Source organism: Cebus imitator, unplaced genomic scaffold, assembly GCF_001604975.1.
Source record: "Cebus imitator isolate Cc_AM_T3 unplaced genomic scaffold, Cebus_imitator-1.0 Scaffold61, whole genome shotgun sequence".
Lineage (NCBI taxonomy): Eukaryota > Metazoa > Chordata > Mammalia > Primates > Cebidae > Cebus > Cebus imitator.
In genome coordinates, this window is record NW_016107376.1 from 7,106,438 (window position 1) to 7,129,420 (window position 22,983).

The following is a 22,983-nucleotide window of genomic DNA, read 5'->3' on the forward strand; positions in this document are numbered from 1 at the left end:
AGTGCAGTGGTGTGATCGTGGTTCACTGCAACCTCTGCCTCCCTGGTTCATGTGATTCTCCTGCCTCAGTCTTCCGAGTAGCTGGGATTATAGACATGCACCACCACACTTGGCTAATTTTTGTATTATTAGTAGAGACAGGCTGGTCTCAAACTCTTGACATCGTGATCTGCCCTCCTCAGCCTCCCAAAGTGCTGGGATTACAGGTGTGAGCCACCATGCCTGGCCAAAAATGAGTTTTTATTTAAGGGATACAGTTTCAGTGTGGAGTGACAGAAAAGTTCTAGAAGTGAATAGCAATGGTAGTTGTAAAACGCTGTGAATGGACTCAATGCCAGTGAACTGAAGCCTCAAACTTGGCCCTGAACTGAACCCTTCAACTGCACCCTTAAAAGTGGTACATTTTGTTTCATGTATATTTCATCAAACAATCAAAAAATGGCCAGTAGAGGAGAAAGCCAAGGCAGCAGGCAGTACTTACAAGATATAGGCAATCACCCCAATGGACCAGCAGTCGACGGCTTTGCTGTAAGGTTTCTGAGCGAGGACTTCAGGAGCTGCAGAAAGACAAAGAAAAGACACAGCCTGACAATTTACATGCCTCAGACTGAAGACAGTTTTGGGGTTTGCTATTTGATGACGCCTGAACTTTCAGTGAGTATAAAAACTGAGTAGAGAGACATGACCCACTTTATTCGTTGGCTTTTTTAAAGGAAGACAGGGTCTTGCTTTGTTGCCTGGGCTGGGGTGCAATGGCATAATCAGGGCTCACTGCAGTCTTGACCTCCTGGGCATAAGCAAATCTCTCACCTCAGCCTCCTAAGTAGTTGGAACCACAGGTGCATGCCACCATGCCTGGCTAATTTTTCTTTTCTTTTGTTTTTTAAGAGATGAAGTCTCGTAATATTACCCAGCCTGGTCTTGAACTCCTGGCCTCAATTAAACCTCCCACATCAGCCTCCCAAAATGCTGGGGTTACAGGTATGAGTCACTGCTCTCAATAGGCATTTTTAATTAGGAAAAAACATGAAGACTCTACAGTATCTAAAGAATGTAAATAAATAATTAAGGGGTATGTGTGTGGCGGGGGGGGGGACTACCGATGAAACTCAGTCAGTCAGCCAACACATAACACATAGCTATTTTATGGCAGTGCTGTACTAAGAGTAACTCAGGTCGGGCTGATATAAAAAGAAATACTCATTTGGGGGTCTGGAGTCTGTGACGTCACCTCAAGGCAGCATTTCTGGCCTCTGTATAGGGCCTTACTAGGCACTGTGGGGTCGAAAAGGTGAAGCCCCTCCCTGGGCCTTCCTTGAGCTGATGGTACAGTGGAGCTCAGAGATAAGGCCTACCCTCTGAAAATCCTGCTTCCGGCCTGCTCCTAATTCCTTCTCTAAGGTTTGGGCAGGGTGTCAGCGTATTCATTTCATTTTCTCATCTCATTTGTGAAACAAAAAAGCTGGAATTCAACCTTGCATTCTTGGTTCTAAAGCACTCTTCATCAAGAGTCATCCTCGACAGGGGCTTGGGCTTGCTCTGTACTAATCCCGACTCCCTGTTCCTGGCCTTGGGGCTTGTTCTATACTGATCCTGACTCCCTGTTCCTGGCCTTGGGGCTTGTTCTGTACTGATCCTGACTCCCTGTTCCTGGCCTTGGGGCTTGTTCTATACTGATCCTGACTCCCTGTTCCTGGCCTTAGGGCTTGTTCTATGCTGATCCTGACTCCCTGTTCCTGGCCTTGGGGCTTGTTTATACTCAACCTAACTCCTGGCCCATGGCCATCACCCAGCATTGGCTACCCACTCAGCCTGGTGACCAGCAGCATCTGACATAGCCGGCACTCAGTATATGTTAGTGCAAGGCGTAGATAAATACAAAACGAGGCAGTGAATCTGAGTAAGATCTCCTTTGCCCACAAACACATCTAATGGCAGTGTCTTTAGCACAGACTTTCCAGAAAATTTTTAAGGATAGAGAAAATAAAAATAGCTAGAGCTGAGAAGGCAGTTGTTGGATGCTGAGTTAGGTCTTCTTTTGTGATGTGGTCACTCACCCCAACAATCCTTGAGGAGAAGTGCTAGAAGAATGATCACTATTATTCCAAAATTACAAGGGAGGACACGGAGGTGAGAGGTCAGGTAACTTGGCCCAGTGGAAATGTGGCATCCACTCAAACTTCCCTTCAGAAGAGACCTAACTTATATTAAGCGTCTGCCATCAAGTGGGTCCTGGGTGAGTCATTTGTAAACGTTTTCTGCTGCAATCCTTTGAACTCTGACAACTATCATTATGTGCACCTGAGAAAAATGAGCCTCAGAGAAGTTAAGTAACTTGTCCCACATCACACAGCTAGAGAGGAAAGAGCTGAGAGTTGAAACCAGGTCAACCTGATCCTTGTTCCAGCTCCTTTCACGCAAACGTACTGTCTGCTAAGGTGAGGGCATCACCAGTCTAGGTTTACATGGCTGTCCCATCTTTTGGTTTCCCCAGGCCACACTGGAAGATGTTGTCTTGGGCCACACATAAAAGACACTGACACTAATAATAGCTGATGAGTTAAATATCAAAAATTGCAACAACAACAAAAAAATTTCATAATGTTTTAAGAAAATTTACGAATTAGTGTTGGGTGTCATTCAAAGCTGTGCTGGGCTGCATGTGGCCCACTGGTTGGAAAGGAAAGTTCTTTTGCAGAGAAATGAAAGTTCTTTTGCAGAAAAATTTATTTCATCCTGTTGACAATATACATATTGGAGCAAGAACAGGAAGGTATACAAACCACTGCTAAGTGTCTCCGCTTGTGGCAGTGAGGGGCGCACTCCACAGATAATCCCCACAAGTGGCTTTGGTCTCCAACTCCCCCACACTTCCTATCAGATTTTTATTTTATTTTAATTAATTAATTTGAGACAGAGTCTCATTTTGTCACCAAGGATGGAGTGCAGTGGCACAATCTCTGCTCACTGCAACCTCTGCTTCCTGGGTTCAAGAGATTCTCCTGCCTCAGCCTCCTGAGTGGATGGGACTACAGGCACACACCACCACAGCCAGCTGATTTTTGTATTTAGTAGAGACCAGGTTTCACCATGTTAGCCAGGATGGTCTTGCTCTCTTGACCTCGTGATCCGCCTACCCTGGCCTCCCAAAGTGCTGAGATTACAGGTGTGAGCCACCATGCTTGTAATTTTTATTTTTTTAAAACAAGAGCCAAATAAATAAATCTGCATATCATTTCTTTGCTATGTTGATCCTCAATGAGGCAAGAAAATGAGAGACAGAACTACAAAGCCAGGGAGGGCCTGCCCTTGGATGACAGGGCAATGAGTTGTCCGCTGTGACCGCTAAGAGCACGTATCTTAGACTCTTGTATTAGGAGAACTGACAGAAGGGAGCCACTGACCACAGTTAATGCCCTTCTGATTTAGGAGGCTTGCTCTTCCTGAGCTAGAACTCTGGTCCAAGTGGCCAGGCGAGCACAGATGGCATGAGAAGCACCGGCATCTCCAAGGACCCTCCAGGGCCAGCCTTGTGGCCTGATGGAAAGTGTCCATGAGGCAGAGAAGACTCCTACAGCAACACCTGACCAGCTTCCCCTCTGCAGAGCCGAAAGCATGTGTCAGGAGGGGAGTGCCAAGCTAGCGGGTAGAGGCCCTGGATTCCAGATCATAGGAATCTGCAAAGCTCTTCAGCAAGATGGCACAGCAGGCTGACCTGGTCACTCTACAGAACCAGATGTCCAATGGCACAGAGGCGCTGGGAGCTCAGGACAAGCTTGAGAGCACAACCTCCTGTCCCGTGCTAAGTGCCCAGAGGTGGCGGCCACAGTGAGCTATAACTGCACCACTGCACTCCAGCCTGGATAACAGAGTGAGTCCCTGCCTCTAAAATAAATAAATAAAAATAAAATAAAAGATTTCTGCTTTGGATAACAGCATGGTTGTTACGGGGGAAAAGTTCTAAATTATTAACAAGTAAATGACAATATTGGGGATGGAAATTTATGTATTTGTGTCAAGAATTTGAAAAAGAATGGACATTTCTTGCTCTTTTTGGTGTTGTGTCTTATCTGTGTCACACAGACCAACAAAATACAAATATTTCTGAACCAATCAGAGATGGGTAAACTATCTGTCTTCTGGTGATCATGATGCACTTGGAAACAAATGCAGGGGGGGAAGAGAGACGCCCAACAGCAACAGATACACGAGGAAGGAGCACAGAGGAGGAAGCCGTGCTGCCTCCAACAGCTGCTTCCACAGCTTCTGAGCAAAGACCTGGCCGATGCCCTAGCCAAGGAAGATGGCAGGACTACGTGGCCACAGCCACCGCAGAGCAGGCTTCCTGCCCAGGAAGCGCGGATACTCTGTGTTCTCATGAGCGCTTTCTGCTCGCAGCTGTCCAGCATTGTGGATGGTGGGAGGGAAGGAGAATTCTTTAAGAGAACAACCTCCTCCCCTTTGTCATCATCTGTTAGAATGAGGAACTTACTGGCCACCAACCATTGTTCAGAAAACGAAGGAATAAAGACTTTTTTTTTTTTCTAGACATCGACACATCGAGGGACACCTGCACATGACACATTTCACCCTCAATCTGGCAAATCTGCCGACACACTGGGCTGTTGTGCAAGGCATATACAGACTGGAAAAGCAAGGGGCTAATTTTTATGCTTGGGTGTTATTTGAGATGTTTAGATTTTTTTTTCCTTTGAGAAGGAATCATGCTCTGTTGCCCATGCTGGAACGCAAATGGCATGATCTTGGCTCACTGCAACCTCCGCCAACTAGGTTCCAGCAATTCTCCTGCCTCAGCCTCCCAAGTAGTTGGGATTACAGGCACCCACCACTATGCCTGACTACTTTTTGTATTTTTAGTAGAGATGGGGTTTCGTCATGTTGGCCAGGCTGGTCTTGAACTCCTGACCTCAGGTGATCTGCCCACCTTGGCCTCCCAAAGTGCTAGGATTACAGGCATGAGCCACTGCGCCCGGCCGAGATGTTTAGATTCTTGAAGCCACAGACTAACTACACTTAAATAATTTTTAAAACATGAGACTCTGCTTAAATGGTAAAGTTTATAACATCAAGCATATGGTTAAGAAAAGATTCCTGGGCCATACGCAGTGGCTCATGCCTATAATCCAGCACTTTGGGAGGCTAAGGTAGAAGGATCACTTGACCCCAGAGTTGGAGGCTGCAGTGACCTGTGATTGTGCCATTGCATGATGGGCAACAGAGTGAGACCCTGTCTCTCAAATAAATAAATAAATAAATAAAAACGATTTCAGCTTTGGATAACAGCATGGTTGTTATGTGGGAAGTTCTAAATTATTAACAAGTAAATATCAGGATGACAATATTGGGGATGGAAATTTACATATTTGTGTCAAGAATTTGAACAAGAATGTACGTTTCTTGCTCTTTTTGGTGTTGTGTCTTATCTGTGTTACATAGATCGACAAAACACAAATATTTTTTAACCAATTAGAGATGGGTAAACTGTTTATCTTCTGGTGACCTTCTTAATTGCACCTGGAAATAAACCCGGGGGTGAAGACAGAAGTGCCATGTCACCAAGCAAACAAGACAAAGCAAACCGATTTGGAAATAATATTCCCACCAACGTGAAATATTTTTTAAACTGCTAATGGTACACACACCATAGCCTAAATTCTAATTTGATTTGTGATTGCTGGAATCAAGGGTCCTTTGAAACATTGTTTTAAAAAGCCCACCAAGACCACTTCAAATCGCTACTTTTTATCCCACAGAAATTCATGGAAAAGATACAGTCTCAGTCAATATTCAAAACCCTCGTGGCACTCTGATAGGGTGGCCAAACGAGGCCAAACTGTGGAAATCCACAGGGATCTTGTCTCTCCTGCTCACCTCCTGTAATTGGCAGTGGGCTGTACTGTTTCACCAACCAGCTGAATTCACCTGGCCCATCTGGCAAAGCTCCAGACCCACCCATTCTCCTGTCTCAGCTGTGGTGAAGCACATAGCCCTGGGCGAGTCTACTTCTCACTCAAACCAGCCAAACCTCCTGGTGTTATGTTACCTGTCTGACACCACATGGCCAGAACTCTTCTGTAATTCCAAAAGATCACAGCGTCCAACTTACAAACCTGCCGAAGACCAATGAGCTTCCAGAACAAGGAGGTGCTGAGCACAGTCCCGCCAGAGCCCCGGAAAGTGATGAGGGCTCTGAGCTATGCAGCCACAGTTCCACCTCCTGGCCAGTGCTGCCGGGCGATACCCAAGAGCTTCCTAGACAAGGAGAAATCATATTCTCTTCCAATTACAGGCAGCGATGAGAAGAGAACACGATTTCTGTGAGAAGGAATCTCGCTCTGTGGCCCACGCTGGAATGCAAATTGAAGCATGATGGGAGGACCTGACGATGACCCCCACTGCTCCCATGCCTACTGCAAGAGGGACGGTCTGAGTTCTTCCTTATCTGGAGCTACTGACAAAGATACGCTGTCACTGAAAGTCTCCATGGCTTGCGTAAGAATGTGCCCAGCCCCCAGACAGGGCAGGAAAGGAAGGACCTAGCCTCCTGCCCCAGCCACGACAGAAAGGACATCCTTTCAAGTGACAAGGGAGAGTCCCTGGGGGCTCTGTCAGTGGCTGTCGGGAAACCCACCTACCTGGAGATACTGAAAGAGACATATGCAAGCCAGGCAGCAGGTCCAGCCTTCAGGTTGCCCCTTAGGCTTGCCCAAAGCCAGCGTTTTGGAGCTGCAGAGAATGGGGTTAGGGTGGGGCAGCTGCCCTCAGTAGACTCGCACTGCGCACAACAACTGGGTTCCCAGGTCCATGCACCAAAATCCTGTAACACACTGGCCTCCTGTGGCTCCCACTGCACCTCAAATACCCCTTTACTGCCGCACGAATCCCACTGTCAAACAGCAGACTGAACGCTGCTTGAGGGCAGGGCATAGCTCTCGTCTCTGCAGGTCCTGATGGATCAGCACTTGGTGATTCAACCGAATGCAACCTTGTTGTCACACACCATCATTTCTACAGAGAAATATCTTCCAAATTCCACACGACTGGGCTACAAATCAACTTTGCTGCCTGAAATATTTTCGGTGAGTAGGTACAAGAACAAATAACAGGATAGAGTGGGGGACAAATGAATTTGGGCAACTGCCAGCTGGCGAGTACCTGTGTCAGGTAAAAGCAGAGGCGGCTGCCAAACACCCTTCATGGACACGTGATTTCGGACAGGAACTTTGAGGAGAAAAGAGGCAGAGTTCACCCTAATTCTCAGCGTGTGACTGTGTTTGTCACTCACGTTATGTTACCCTCCCTTTAAGACCTTTTCTTTTCCAGGCGAGGTACCTCACACCTGTAATCCCAGCAATTTTGGAGGCTGAGGTGGGTGAATCACTTGAGGTCAGGAGTTCAAGACCAGCCTGACCAACATGGTGAAACTCCGTGTCTATTAAAAATACCAACATTAGTCAGATGTCGTGGTGGGTGCCTGTAGTCCCAGCTACTTGGGAGGCTGAGACAGGAGAACAGCTTGAACCTGGGAGGTGGAGGTTGCATGAGCCGAGATTGCGCCATTGCACTCCAGCCTGAGCAACAAGAGTGAAACTCCACCTCAAAAAAAAAAAAAAAAAAAAAAAAAGACCTTTTCTCCAAGGAAGTTTGGGACTGACTGCTCCAGTGGGCAGAGGATGGTGGCACTTCAAGAGGGGGCAGCCTGGGCACAGGGGCAGTCCTCGATGCCAGAAGGTAAAAGCCAATGGTCCAGAACCAGGCCGGGCGCAGTGGCTCACACTTGCTATCCCAGCGCTATGGGAGGCTGAGGTGGGCAGAGCACTTGAGGTCACAAGTTCCAGATCAGCCTGGCCAAAATGATGCAACCCCATCTCTACTAAAAATACAAAAATCGGGGCTGGGTGTAGTGGCTCACACCTGCAGTCCCAGCTACTCGGGAGGCTAAGGCTGGAGAATCGCTTGGACTGAGAAGGCGGAGGTTGTAGTGAGCTGTGACTGTGCCACTGCACTCCAGCCTGGGCCACCAAGCGAGACTCCATCTCAAAAAAAAAAAAAAATCAAAAACTAAACTTAAATACTGAATTAACTCTAAATACAGACTCAGGGGCAAAGAACAGAAAGAAAGACTTTGTTCCGTGATCTCTCAGAACTCCTCCTGCTCAGATCACGGTGCTATTAACTCAGCTTTCTTTGCTATTCCTGACACAACAATACCCCACTGGCTTATTAAGTTTACACCAGAAAATAAAAGTTAAGCTCCATGTAAACCACATAGCATCACTAGAGTGTCCCAGGAGCCATCAGTGACCTCTGTGGACGAGTGTGGTCCTTCTCACAGCCCACGCTTAACTCATGCTCTTTACACAACACTAGGTTGAGAATTTAAAATAACTGGATTTACTGCTTTGAGACTCACCACCAGCCTACTTATGGAAAATTCCACTTTGCAGGCAACACTTTCTATAAGCCGAGCCACTTTATATTGATTTAGAGCAAGTATTCCTGGCAAAGGGAAGGACTCCACAGACTTGAAAAAAAAATTTTCAGAAACCTTTCATCTTGTTTTTAAAACAATAAAACTGCCAATTTTCCTTACCAAAGAAGAGAAAAGAAAAAGGCGTAACCAAGTGGAACTGAAAACTAAGACAGGAGCTGTCTTGTGGGTGTGGGGCCTGCAGTAATCAATCTTCATGCTCTCATGAAACAGAAAAGAATTTTCCCTTGCCTGAGCCCTGAGGACATGCTGAGAAGCAGTTTCTGCTAAGAGGGCAGAGGAAACTGTGAAGACCTCACCCTGCTAGGAAGCCCACGTTCAGGGCGCTTGTCCATCTCCATGGATGTCTGTGTGACCTCTCCTCTCTGTCTTTCACACATGACCCCTCCAGTGGGCGTGATGGTGACACATCAGGAGGGAGCAGCCTGGGGGGCCAGGGGCAGTTCTCAATGCAAGAAGATAAAAGCCAGCAGTCCAGAACCAAGCCGGACACGCTGGCTCACACCTGCAATCCCAGCATTTTGGGAGGCCGAGATGGGCAGATCACGAGGTCAGGAGTTCCAGATCAGCCTGGCCAACATGATGAAACCCCATCTCTACTAAAAGTATAAAAAGTAGCCGGGCGTGGTGGCACACACGAGCTACTCGGGAGGGTGAGCCGGGAGAATCGCTTGGACTGAGGAGGCAGAGGTTGCAGTGAACCAAGATTGCTCCATTTCACTCTAGTGTGGGTGACAGAGCGAGACTGTCTCAAAAAAAGAAAGAGAGAAAGAGAAAGAAAGAAAGAGAGAGAGAGAGAGAAGGAAGGAAAGAAAGAAAGGAAGGAAGGAAGGAAGAGAAATAAAGAAAGAAAGAAAGAAAGAAAGAAAGAAAGAAAGAAAGAAAGAAAGAGAAGGAAAGAAAGAGGGAGGGAGGGAGGGAGGGAGGAAGGAAGGAAAGAAAAGAAAAGAAAAGAAAAGAAGGAAGGAAGGAAGAAAGGAAGGAAGGAAGAAAGAAAGGAAAAGAAAAGGAAAGAAAGAACAAACCAAAAACCAAACTGAAAATACTGAATTTACTCTAAATACAAGTCTGTTATCAGCTCCAGCATGAAATCAGATAGCAGGAATCTAGGCTGGGCTCTGTGCCAGGGTAAACTAGGGGATTCATTAGCTTCCCTGTGCCTCAGTTTCCCATCTTGAGAGGCACCTGCCACTCTGTCCTAGAGTTACACCTGCAAGAAGAAGAACTGGAGCTCCACGTGCAAGAGCCACACACAGCCCCTCAGCGTAAACAAGGCCATCAGACATCTGTGTCCAGGCCTAGATGCTCAGGTCACAGCCGGACTTCCTGTCTTTGAGGGACTCCCACCAAGAAGCGGGGGGAAGCAATGCTTCCCTGCCAGCGGAAGAGGGAACGCTGGCTACTGAATCAAACTGAACTGAGTTTCTAAGAGTTTGTGATGCTGCATAGCAGAGAAGAGGTGAGATTTCTTTTTTCTTTTCTTTCTTTCTTTCTTTTTTTTTTTTTTTTTTNTTTTTTTGAGATGGAGTCTCGATCTGTAGCCCAGGCTGGAATGCAATGGCATAATCTTGGCTCACTTCAGCCTCCACCTCCTGGGTTCAAGTAATTCTCCTGCCTCAGCCTCCCAAGTTCAAGTCATTCTCCTGCCTCGGCCTCCTGAGTAACTGGGACTACAGGCACATGCCACCAGGTCTGGCTAATTTTTTTTAATTTTTATTTTTAGTAGAGACTGGGTTTTACCATGTTGGCCAGGATGGTCTTGATCTCCTGACCTCGTGATCTGCCCACCCCAGCCTCCCAAAATGCTGGGATTACAGGCATGAGCCACCGTGCCTGGCCGAGATTTCTTTCAAACAGCGAGAGAGAAAGCTGACATTTCTACACAGAAGTGGCCTTTTCAGAGATGCTAAACAGAACTTAAAGATGAGCAAAAATAAAATTAAGCTTCTGTGTTGTTAGAATCTGAGACACACATTTCAGGGGATAATTTGGACTTGGTAAGAATGACATCAAGACAAGGAGGTGATACTGAATGCGGCTGGTCGGGTTGCCTTCCTGTCAGTAGCGGAATTTGCAGCAGCAGGGGTATGAAAAAAGAAAAAAATCAGAGAATGAGGGACTTTACTATGAGCATCTTAATAAACAGCTGTTGCCTCACCCAGGATTCTAGTATTGCAATCCTGATTTTTGGTAAGTAAAAATCAGGTTGAAACCCAGGATCATTCCCTACTGTTTGTCTTCCGCCCAAAGCCATGGGAGACGAGCAGAAGGCTCTCAGGATGGCTCCAATCTTTTCTGTTGGTACAGCCTCCTCCTTTGGTCTCTATTATCCCTCAACTGGAGCTGTCATTCACGAAGAATGTATTGCCTCTAGTAATAGATCACGATGGCAAAAGGATAATTATATTAAAAATGTGATCAAGGCCGGGTGCAGCGGCTCATGCCTGTAATCCCAGCACTTTGGGAGGCTGAGGCCAGCAGATCACCTGAGGTCAGGAGTTCGAGACCAGCCTGACCAACACGGTGAAACCGTGTCTCTACTAAAATATAAAAGTTAGCCAGTCATGGTGGCATGCCCCTGTAATCCCAGCTGCTTGGGAGGCTGAGGCAGGAGAATCACTTGAACCTGAGAGGCGAAGACTGCAGTGAGCTGAGATCGTGCTACTGCACTCCAGCCTGTGCAACACAATGAGACTCCGTCTCCAAAAAAAAAAAAGAAAGGATCGCCAAAGAGCAGCTTACTCTGATTTTCCCAGTAGCCTCGAATTTCACCACAGGCATGAGAAGTCCCCATGAAAGCACCATAGTGGTATGTAATTACCATTCTCATCTGGGCCAGGACTGCTGTTCAAATGCTCCCAAAGCCAAACACGGAGGAGTGAGGCTAAGGAACAGGGAGGGAGGAGCGGGCGGCAGCTGGGCTTCTGAAATGTGGGAGTGCCTTGGAACTCTGTGGGATGGAAGAAGTCAACCATGCGGAGGAAGGCATTTCAGAGCAATGTGGCCACAAACGGCCCTGCTGTGCGGCCCTTCTCGGGCCTCCCAAGGGAGCCTACCTGGGGTGTGACCACCACGTGATGCCTACTCTGTACTTACGCCAGGCTTTTCTTCTGAAATCTGATTAGGAAGACTCCTAGAGTCATTCCAGGATTTTGGGTTTTCAATAATTACAAAGAAAAAAACGGAGCTACACAATGCGCCATCCCCCTCTTTCCCATCATGACAAAGCGGTCCCAGGTCAGAAAGTGTTACCTCCACCCACGTCAAGTGTTTAAAGAAGCAATTCCAGAAGGAAGACAAGTGCCTTAAAAACACTGTGTTCAGAGTGACTCTGTGGGACTGTATGTGTGGGATGGGGGTCCTCAAAGCCGGCCTGGGATTACGCGGCCCACGTACACTGAGTCAGGTCCGTGAAGAGGAGCAAGTCCTACAAGTCTCCCAGCTTAGGGGGGCCTGTCCCCTCCAACACAGGGGGCCTGGCTGCAGCCCACGGCGTGATCAAATGCTGTCTGTGGGCTGTCGCCGAGGAGCTGTTGAGAAAGAGAAAATTCTCCTCTGAATGTTCCGCCTACTCCTCTGTGCCCTGTATGACAATTTCTCAGTTACATAAAACCCTGTTTCGACACTAACAGTCGAAGAGGGTGAGAACAATGATGTAATGCTTATAGTCATGGACCAAAATATGGTATTTAAGTGAGAAACAAATAAAAATCAAGCTCTGTTGGGGAGCAACCACATTGAGGGCTGAAGATTAAAGAACTAGGAACAGAAGCACTATGGGGAAAGAGGAAAAGAATCGAGGTTACTCCAAAGACAGAAGTTGGGGAGCCCATCGGCTGAATCCTTCTTCCTGTCTGTTTAGCATGAAGATGGGAAAGATCATGGCCAGTATCCTCGACACGTGGATATTTACACATTTGAAGGATACTAACTCACAAGTCTATAGAAATGTACAATGCTGAAGCCAGAAAGAAATCACAGGAGATGTTTAGCCCAGCCCATTTATTTTACATACAAGAAACTGAGAATCCCCGAGTTTAAGTGAAAGGTGCAGGCCTCCTTCACATCCAACCAATGGCATACAGAGGAGGACACTTGGTGCAGTGACTGCCACCACCTAGCAGCTGGGCAGCTTTGAGGATGGAGGTCCTCACCCCAACACTGTGCTGCATGGAACCTCTGGTTTCCAAGAATTCATCATAATCCCAAGCCCCACATCAACTTCTAGAAGTGCAGTGATCCTTGAATTAACACCAATCCTCTAACTCAGTGAAAAAATACACTGAGAATGCTGACCAACTGTTCTCTATCTCCTTTTAGAGAAGAACAAGACGAAACATGTTTAAACTATTTTAGGCAAGTTAAGGCCGAGCTAGACCAAAGACGTCTATCGAGGCTTTGCAGGCAACACTGCAACTAAGTTCCAGAAGGAAATGAACGATTCCTTCCCTGACAGCCTCAGGAATATAACAGCCCAACTAAAGCACCAGTGTGCACTTCTGCTGCCAGACAGAACAATGGATCAGCTGTAAATGTTCCTTCATATTTCTGAGTGACATCCATAATGGAATGGTGTGGCTGTGGCTGTGCATTCCACCCAAAATATTGCTAGGTGATGAACTGTGACTGAACAAGGCTCAATAAAAACATTCTCAGTGGTGGGTGCCTGTAATCCCAGAACTTTGGGAGGCTGAAGCGGGCGGATCACGAGGTTAAGAGATTGAGATCATTCTGGCCAACATGGTGAAACGCTGTCTCTACTAAAAATACAAAAATAAGCTGGGCGTGGTGGTGCGTGCCTGTAGTCCCAGCTACTCAGGAGGCTGAGGCAGGAGAATTGCTTGAACCTGGGAGGCGGAGATTGCAGTGAGTCAAGATTGTGCCACTGCACTCCAGCCTGGTGCCTGGCAACAGACAAAGACTCTGTCTCAAACAAACAAACAAACAAACAAACCAAAACACACAAAAAAACCATTCTTAACTAGCCACAGTGGCTAACCTCTGTAATCTCAGCACTTTGGGAGGATGAGGCAGGAAGATCACTTGAGCCCAGGGGTTTGAGACCAGCCTGAACAACAAAGTCAGACCCTGTATCTACAAAAAAGTTTTAAAAATTAGCCAGGTGTGGTGGTGTGCACCTATAGTCCCAGCTCTGCAAGAGGCTGAGGTGAGAGGATCACCTGAGATCAGGGGGCGGTGGGGTCCAGGCTGCAGTGAGCTATGATCACGCCATTGCACTCCAGCCTGGGGGACGGAGTGAGACCCTGTCTCTTAAAAAAAGAAAAGATAAAGATAGAAAACAGGCTGTCCTCTACCAAATAGTTTATCATCTCCTGTCTCACCAATTACGTGATTGATATGGATGTTTTCTGTGACTTACTACTGATGTTTACTGATTCAGATATTTTAATTAATGCAGCTGAGCACTCAATATACATAATTTTACTTACGTAAAGTAAAAAGTCAGCTTCCTTAGCTGACTTTTATCTCTCATTGCCAACACCAAGGGGAATGTTACTGGTCAATACCAGACTGAGAGCCAACACGGTATCCCGAGGAGCCACTTTTTACCAGATGGCCCATCTGGTGAACACCAAGTACAATTGTGCCAGTCCTCTATCCAAGCCCCGGGAGTCTATTCACTTCTCCCAGGTCCTCCAAGAAGCAGCCCGTGGCTCCGGACCTCTGCTTCCCCTGCCTGCTCTGCACCTGCCACTCTCTACTTTTGCTTAAGTCTTACCCTTCCTTCAAATCTACATCCTCCAGAAGTTTTCCCCTGGTCATTCCAACCCTTGATGATCCCTCTCATTCCTGTATTTTTTAGAGATGGGGTTTCACTCTGTTGCCCAGGCTGGAGTACGGTGGTGTGCTCATAGTTCACTGTCACCTCAAACTCCTGGGCTCAAGCGATCCACCTGCCTCAGCCTCCCGAATAGCTGGAACTAGAGGTATGTGCCACCCCACCCAGCTATTTTTTTTTTTTTTTTGAGACGGAGTCTCGCTCCATCACTCAGGCTGGAGTGCAGTGGTGCGATCTTGGCTCACTGCAACCTCTGCCTCCTGGATTCAAGCAATTCTCTGCCTCAGCCTCCCGAGTAGGTGGGATTACAGGTGCCCACCACCATGCCCAGCTAGATTTTTTTGTATTTTTAGTAGAGATGGGCTTTCACCACTTTGCCTGGGTTGGTCTTGAACTCCTGACCTCATGATCCACCCACATTGGCCTCCCAAATTGCTGGGATTACAGGTGTGAGCCATTGTGCCCAGCATAATTTATTTTTAAAGAGATGGTGGTCTCACTATGTTGCCCAGGCTGGTCTCGAACTCCTGGGCTCAAGTGTTCCTCTCACTCTGGCCTCCCCAAGATGCTGGGGTTACAGGCATGAGCCACTGTGCCCAGCCTTCATACCTGTATTGTAATGTTGCTCCTGAAATACACTGCCTCACATGAATCTGTATGGCTCATCTGCCACAATCTACTGGAGAACCTACTGGTGTTAGCAGAGCCAGCCCTATGAGCTGCCCACAACTCAGTGATGTGGATGGGATGCCCAGCGTCTCTTGCTATCAGTGAAGTGATGTGGCACCTCCATAGGCCACGGTCCTTATAAAGGGTGCGTACAATCCAGGCTGCCACCACAAAGGGTGAAGTTCAAAGTGCTTACAGTTCTGCTGCCTTCTCCTAAGGCATCCTGTGCAATGGGATACTTCAAAAAAGAGCACCGTTTTTGGTTTGTTCGTTATTAGAGAGCTCATTTAAATTGAAGCAATAGCTTCATGTTGGCAGAATTAACTATTCAGCTCTCAATAGTCATTTAGATAGGGCACAATGGCTCATGCCTGTAATCCCAGCACTTTGGGAGGCCAAGGTGGGCGGATCACTGAGGTCAGGAGTTCAAGACCAGCTTGGCAAACATGGCAAAACCCCATCTCTATGAAAAATACAAAAATTAGCCAGGTGTGGTGGCACACGCCTGTAATCCCAGCTACTCAGGAGGCTGAGGCAGGAGAATCACTTGAACCTGGGAGGCAGAGGTTGCAGTGAGCCGAGATCACACCATTGTACTCCAGCCTGAGCAACAAGAGCAAAACTCCATCTCAGAAAATAATAATAATAATAATAATAATAATAATAAAACGGTGATTCACAAATTGAAGCCAACACTTTCACCTATCGGAAGTCTGAACTCAGCTATATGCTTACAGATTGCCCTGGGGGGAACGGAAGCTTTTCCTCATCTACATTCACACATTTCTTTCTAAATACAAAGACACCATGCTAGGCTGGGAAGAGACAGCAACCCTCTGCCCATGGCTTGGGCCCAGGGGACGGTGTGGTCCCTGAATCAGAAGTGGTAGCTCTCTCTCCCTCTTCCCTCACAGCTGCCGAGTAGAGCTGGGCTCTGCCCTGTTCCAGTGGAAAACGTTACAGCAGGGATGAAGCTGCAGTTTCTGTGCTCAAGATTCAAAATGGTGTCCCAAGGGCCTCGCAGGGAGAATCCATAGCTGGGGAAGGAGGCGGGTGGCTGGGGCCAGCCCCAGGGTGGGCATCAGGCTGGTGCACTCGTTCCAACACCCGTTTCGCCTTCTTCCTGTCACTCCTCTAACTGCAGGGCTGCACACACTTAATAGTCCAACTGCAGCTGAACGCAGAGGCTCATGCCTGTAATCCCAGCACTTTGGGAGGCCACGGTGGGTGGATCACCTGAGGTCAGGAGTTTGAGACCAGCCTGAAACATGGAGAAAACCCGTCTCTACTAAAAATACAAAATTAGGCCTGGCGTGGTGGTGCACACCTATAATCCCAGCTACTTGGGGGACTGAGGCATAAGAATTGCTTGAACCCAGGAGGCGGAGGTTGCAGTGAGCCAAGGCTGCACTTTGGATGCTTAGTACAAAGAACTAGTGGTTGTGATTTCGGGAAAAACATGAATGCCTGGCATCGCGTCGCAGTACAGATCAGGGCTGACTGATGGATGAGAGAGACTTGGTCAAGGTCTGAACCGGGTTCCTCCATCAATGTTTCTATCTCAATATTTGGAATGTTTTCTTGTGTCTGCACCTTACTGTTATCTCAGTGTGTCACTGTCAATCACTCAGAAACAGATGCATGCAATATCTCTGGAAATGGAATCTGGGATTCATCCAAATTAACTCCCAGCCTCCAGTCAGGCCCACAACCAAATCAAATGGGATTTCTACCCAGCTGTGCAAAAGTTTTCAGGCGAAATCACTTCCCGTTATGAATAACTGATTCCAGTGTCCCTCAATCTTTTTATTCTTTCCCCCAAGGGAAGCGAAGGCAGCTGTGATCACACGTCAAGCTAAAATGCTTCAGATGACTGAGTTGACACGTGGTGACGACACCACACATGCACAGGCACGTGTGTGCACATGCACCATCCTTACCAACATAGCCTGGAGTTCCACAGGCAGTGGACATCACACACTCACAGGCACACACGTGCTCACACACAGGCACACGCGTGCACACGCACTGTCCTTACCAACATAGCCCGGAGTTCCACAGGCAGTGGACATCACATCTCCTTTGCCCTCCATTTTTGACAATCCAAAGTCACTGATCATTATTTTGGACTCCTCATCTTGACTGTAGTACAAGAGATTTTCGGGCTACAAAGAAAATAAGAAAGAAACATTACCAACTATGTGTAAGGCTGGGATAATTGTGGAAGACTCACTCAACTGCAAAACCTATTCATGACGTCAGGATGTCTTTGACCTTCGGACACAGTAGATGCATCAACTAAAGCAGTGGCCAACAGAAATGGTGCAGAGAGCCCAGCACAGTGTCTGGCACAGACAGGCCTCCAATCAATGTCAGTTCCTTTCCTTTACTAATATGTTGTTTGCTTCAAAAAACACACCAGGCCACGCCCAGTGGTTCACACCTGTAATCCCAGCACTTTGGGAGGCCAAGGCAAGTGGATCACCTGAGGTTGGGAGCTTGAGACCAGCCTGACCAACATGGAGAAACCCTGTCTCTACTAAAAATACAAAAATTAGCCAGGCTTGGTGGCGCATGCTTGTAATCCCAGCTACTTGGGAGACTGAGGCAGGAGAATTGCTTGAACCCAGGAGGCGGAGGTTGTGGTGAGCTGAGATCACGCCATTGCACTCCAGCCTGGGTAACATGAGTGAAACTCCGTCTCAAGAAACAAAACAAATAAAACACACCATATTCTGAGGCAATCCAGAAAGCTGACTGTCTTGCAGACTTGTGGGTTCAGGTCTGGGGTTAGGAAGGAGACTCCTGGAAATGAAATAACTCTTGCAGGTGCTTCTCTTCTCTTGAGTGATTTTTCTTGAATCCAAGGGTCTGTTTCTGCCCTCAGCAACGTCCCCTGGTGCCCTGGAGTTCTGGGACATATGCTACATCTGAGCCCTTCACTAAGGCCAGCCAGCCCCTGCTTGCTCCCTTGCCAGGGAAGAGGAGGGATGTCATCCCAGAATAAATGAATCTGGAATTGGAAGACACAGCACTTTCCAGCCATGTATCCTTAAGGGGTCCACACTTCTGTTGGCCTTTCTGTGAAGTGTGGGTTGATTTCATTTCTTGTCTGCTACTCTGAACAGTGCACAGGCAGCAGGAATGCACAGCAATTTCTTCCATTTCTTATGGCCCTCGTGTCCCTGTCTTCACTACAGTTCTGCAACACACAGGAGGGGCTGAGAGAGGAGGTCCAGGGGTTGGCAGGGGAGCCAGTGTTTTACGAAGAATTGGGGAATCTCATTGCCCCTAGCAAGGAAGCAGGTGGGGCTTAGGAGGCTGGAAAGCTACAGCCTTGGAGCTAGTCCCTGCACTGCTGGCTGCACGCTGAGCACAGAGAGGCGCCTGCTTTTTTTTTTTTTTTTTTATAGAGCTGCTGTACTTGATGACTCCTGGATTCATCATCATGATGACGATTTATCACTGGGGGAGACAACGTCAAGGACTGTCATCTCTGCTGTTATCCAGGAATGTCCACCCTCCAGATAATCCTCACCCAGTGAATAAGGAATCGTTTCTGTCATTTATACCAAATTAAAGGGAGCACAGCAGGAAGAATCTGACTTGCGAAAGGCATCTTCCCACAGCACTGCCCATGCGGCTCTCCCACCAACCCCAGAGAGAGCCACCTTCTCTCTGTCAGGGGTTTGTGGTGAATTTTGGGTCGGACTTGAGTAACTATTCTTATGTAGAGTGTGAAAGGAAAATAAATCTCAAGGCCCCAAAATTACTAAGCCAGAGGGAAAAGTCAAGCTGGGAACTGCGCAAACCTGCTTCCATCTTATTCCTACATAGCATAGCTACAAAGACAAACAAAAAGCCACAATCCTCCCTCATGATTCACCAGAAAGGAAATTTCTTGTGGGCAAAGGACAGAGAAAACTCAAAGTCTGGCTGGGTGCGGCTCATGTCTGTAATCCTAGCACTTTGGGAGATCGAGGCGGGTGGATCACCTGAGGTCAAGAGTTCGAGACCAGCCTGGCCAACATGGTGAAAATCTATCTCTACTAAAAGTACAAAAATTAGCTGGGTATGGTGGTGTATGCCTGTAATTCCAACTACTCGGGAAGCTGAGGCAGGAGAATGTATTGAACCTAGGAGGCGGAGGCTGCAATGAGCCAAGATCGCAGTACTGCACTCCAGCCTGGCTGATGCAAGTGAAACTCCGTCTCAAAAAAAAAAAAAAAAAGTTAGATGTCCTCCCTCTGCTCATGGGAGATGAATGCGTACCAGATTGCTTCCTCTGCCCTATTGTTTCACTGAGCCAGACTATGGCACGAGTGACAATTCCTGTAAATTGTGTATTCAGTGAAGGGCTAATCAGAGATTGAAAAGCATGCGGCCCTTTGTCTCTTATCTACCTAAGACCTTGAAGCCTCTGCTTTGAGTTGTCCCACCCCCTCAGACCAAGACAATGCGCACCTTACACGTATTGATTGATGTCTCATGTCTCCCTACAATATATAAAACCAAGCTGTGCCCGACCGCGCTGGGCACGTTGTCATCAGGACCTCTTGAGGCTGTGCCACAGGGGCATCCTCAACCTTGACAAAATAAACTTTAAATTGACTGAGACCTGGCTGGGCGCGGTGGCTCACACCTGTAATCCCAGAACTTTGGGTGGCTGAGGTGGGTGGATCACCTGAGGTTAGGAGTTCGAGACCAGCCTAGCCAACATGGTGAAACCCTGTCTCTATTAAATATACAAAATTACCCAGGTGTGGTGGTGGGTGCCTGTAATCCCAGCTACTCAAGAGGCTGAGGCAGGAGAATCGCTTGAGCCTGGGAGGTGCAGGTTGCAGTGAGCTGAGATCACGCCACTGCACTCCAGCCTGGCCAAAAGAGAGAAACTCCATCTCAAAACTAAAAACATAAATTGACAGAGACCTGCCTCAGATGCTCTGGGTTCACAGTGTGACTAGACATATTTAAAGTGGTTATCTGCCTGTTGCGTGGCAGAGTCGCCTGTGAGGGTATTCACTGACCGGGCATCTCGTCCTTCAATGGGTCTGAGATGGGGACAAGGGCTGTGGATTTCAGAGCTCCACAGGCGGATTCTGATATGTCACTATCATAGTGAAGAAATTTTCAGAACTAACCAAGACTCCCTCCTTGACTGAACTTGAGGTAGGCTCCTGTCAGTCCCCTGCTCTCCTCGGCTTGAACTTGGCCTTGTCTATCCTGCCTTTGCTAGGCCTGAGTGGCCCCGGCTTAGCAAGAGTCGGCCACGTCAGAGAATCCCGCCACCACTGGTACCCGATCAAGTTCTTCATCCACCCAACCCCGCTGACAGGACTCCTGCGGAAGGCAGGCCAAGGCGATTGGGGTGATACAGGAACTAGAAAGAAATGATTTAAGTGGATAGTGAGGGTAAAAGAATCCTCGGCCCGGCTTCCCTTCTAACAAAAAGCAGCCCAAGACATTTTTTTTCCTAACAAAGAACAGCCTGAAAAGTCAAGCTGCAAACATAAATAAGCAAGCTGGAAGCTTTCATGGGTGAATGCTGGCAGCTGTGCCAACAAGAAGGGCCACCTGGGGGCCAGGCATGTTCAACATGGCCGCTCCATCTTCCGTTTTCTTTCTCAGCCACATGTATGGTACAGAAACAGGCACCATGGGGCTGGCCAGGCAAAGAACCCATCGGCATAATACAAGATTGGGATGGGGGCAGCCAGCTTTTCATGCTCTATGCAAATGGCATACCTGGTCCACCCAATCTTTCATGCCCTATGTAAATCAGTCACCACCTCCACAAGCTCAGCTCTAACCCCCCTGCATTTCACCACAGACTACAAACCCACTCGGGACCCCTCTCTGCAGGAGAGAGCTCTGCTTTCTTTTGCCTATTAAATCTCTGCTCCAAACCTCATTCGCTGTGTGTCTGCAACCTTGATTTCCCTGGTATAGGACAACGAACCTGGCATCACCCCAGACGACAAGGCCACTTGAGGGATGGCGGTTAATAGTCACTGTGACATTAATTCTGCAGATGAAGCAGGAGACTAGAAGAAAATCAACTGTGTGCTGAACAACGGTTCCAATGAGTTTGTTGTTGCTGTTTGAGATGGAGTCTCACTCTGTCACCCAGGCTGGAGCGCAGTGGCACAATCTCGGCTCACTGCAACCTCCACCTCCTGGGTTCAAACGATTCTCCTGCCTCAGCCTCCCGAGTAGCTAGGATTATAGGCATGCGCCACCACACCCGACTAATTTTGCATTTTTAGTAGAGACAAGGTTTCACCCTGTTGGCCAGGCTGGTCTCGTACTCCTGACCTCAGGAGATCCATCCACCTCGGCCTCCCAAAGTCTTGGGATTATAGGCATAAGCCACCACTCCTGGCCCCACTGAGTTTTAAAAGAGAGTAAAGTGGCCAATCAGTTGAAATAAAAATATCATCACACTTAGAAAGTGGGCGGGAATGCTCGAATCATCAAGTCCGTGCGGTTCATGCTTTCTCTGGATGTTTAGGGATTATCCTTTGCTAAACAGTAGGAGAGAGGACAAAGTTGTTTCTGATTTTTTATCTTCCTTGTCCCAGGACTTCTGCAGCTGCAGAGGTGGTAAGGAGTGGAGAGAAAGTGATTTCACGCTGCTAAACAAGGCATAATCCAGGCAAGGGGTGGCCAGCGCATCCACACATCCCTCCTAGAAAAGGTTCATTTGGGTCAATAAAATGCTCTTTTGAAGACCAATTATGCCCAAGAGGGTTAAATTAACTGGTCATTCACAGTTTAGATCAATACTCTTAATTGGCCCAAAACTTAGTAAAGACAGCAGGGCTTTTCCTGGGGGATGGGAGTGGGGGAGGAGGGAAGACGGTGGGGGAGAGGCAGGCTCAGGGAGGCCCCAATCCCCAGCAGGAGGGCCATGGGGTTGGGGGGCCTACATTGCATCACAATTCCTCCTGGTGTTCAAAGAGGTCTGGGACCCACTGGAAAAATTAAGTTTTCTGCATAATCATAGCATCTTTGCAAGATGCTACTGGTGACCAATACCTGAGTTGGAATATCAACCCCAACCCTTTATAATAATCCACATAATAAACTCTAAAAAGATCTATAAAGACACATGCACACGTACGTTTACTGCAGCACTGTTCACAATAGCAAAGACTTGGACCCAACCCAAAGGCCCAACACTAATAGACTGGACAAAGAAAATGTGGCACGCACACACCATGGAATATTATGCAGCCATAAAAAAGGATGAGTTCGTGTCCTTTGCAGGGAATGGATGAAGCTGGAAACCATCATTCTCAGCAAACGAACACAGGAACAGAAAACCAAACACCACATGTTCTCACTTATATGTGGGTGTTGAACAATGAGATCACATGGACACAGGGAGGAGAACATCACACACTGGGGGCCTGTTGGGGGGTGGGGAAGAGCATCGGGAAAAATACTAATGTAGATGACAGGTTGACGGGTGCAGCAAACCACCATGGCACCTGTATACCTAAGTAACAAACCTGCACGTTCTGCACATGTATCCCAGAACTTAAAGTATAATAATAAAAAAAAATCAACTAAAAAAAAAGATCGTAATCAACACACTTCTGGTAACATTCCTGTTATCCAGCATCACATTCCTAATTCAGTGATTCTCAACCAGCGGCAATTTTGCCCCCCAGGGGATGGATGTCTGGCAATGCCTAGGGGCATTTGCAGCTGCTGCAACTCTAGACGTGGTACTGGTATCCATGGGCAGAGGTAGGGATGCTGCTGTAAATCCCATAGTGCCCAGGGCAGAATGCCAATGGTGGAGGGGCCGAGAAACCCATCCTAATCCACCGAGGCAGGAGCAGGCACTTCCCGTCTCAGTCACTTCATTTTGCAAAAAGAACAACTGATTGTCTCCAGCAGCTTCCTGGGGCAACAGGCGATCAAACAGCTTTCTACAGAGAGAAGGGGGTGTAACCGCAGGAGGGCTGAGGCAGTAATCCCATTGTTGCACTAA

At 47.7% G+C, this 22,983-nt stretch overlaps 1 protein-coding gene across 4 annotated transcripts in view; it reads right to left on the bottom strand.

Moving 5' to 3' along the window:
- Positions 1-22,983, bottom strand: part of CAMK1D (calcium/calmodulin dependent protein kinase ID) — a 457,067-nt gene that overhangs the window by 34,897 nt on the left and 399,187 nt on the right. For all 4 annotated transcript variants that reach the window (XM_017529857.2, XM_017529858.2, XM_037739034.1 and 1 more), the window contains exons 5-6: positions 17,020-17,146; positions 482-557 (exon numbers count right to left, since the gene is read on the bottom strand). In XM_017529857.2, coding sequence (XP_017385346.1) covers positions 482-557; positions 17,020-17,146 — 203 coding nt within the window. The remainder of the gene's footprint in view (positions 1-481; positions 558-17,019; positions 17,147-22,983) is intronic.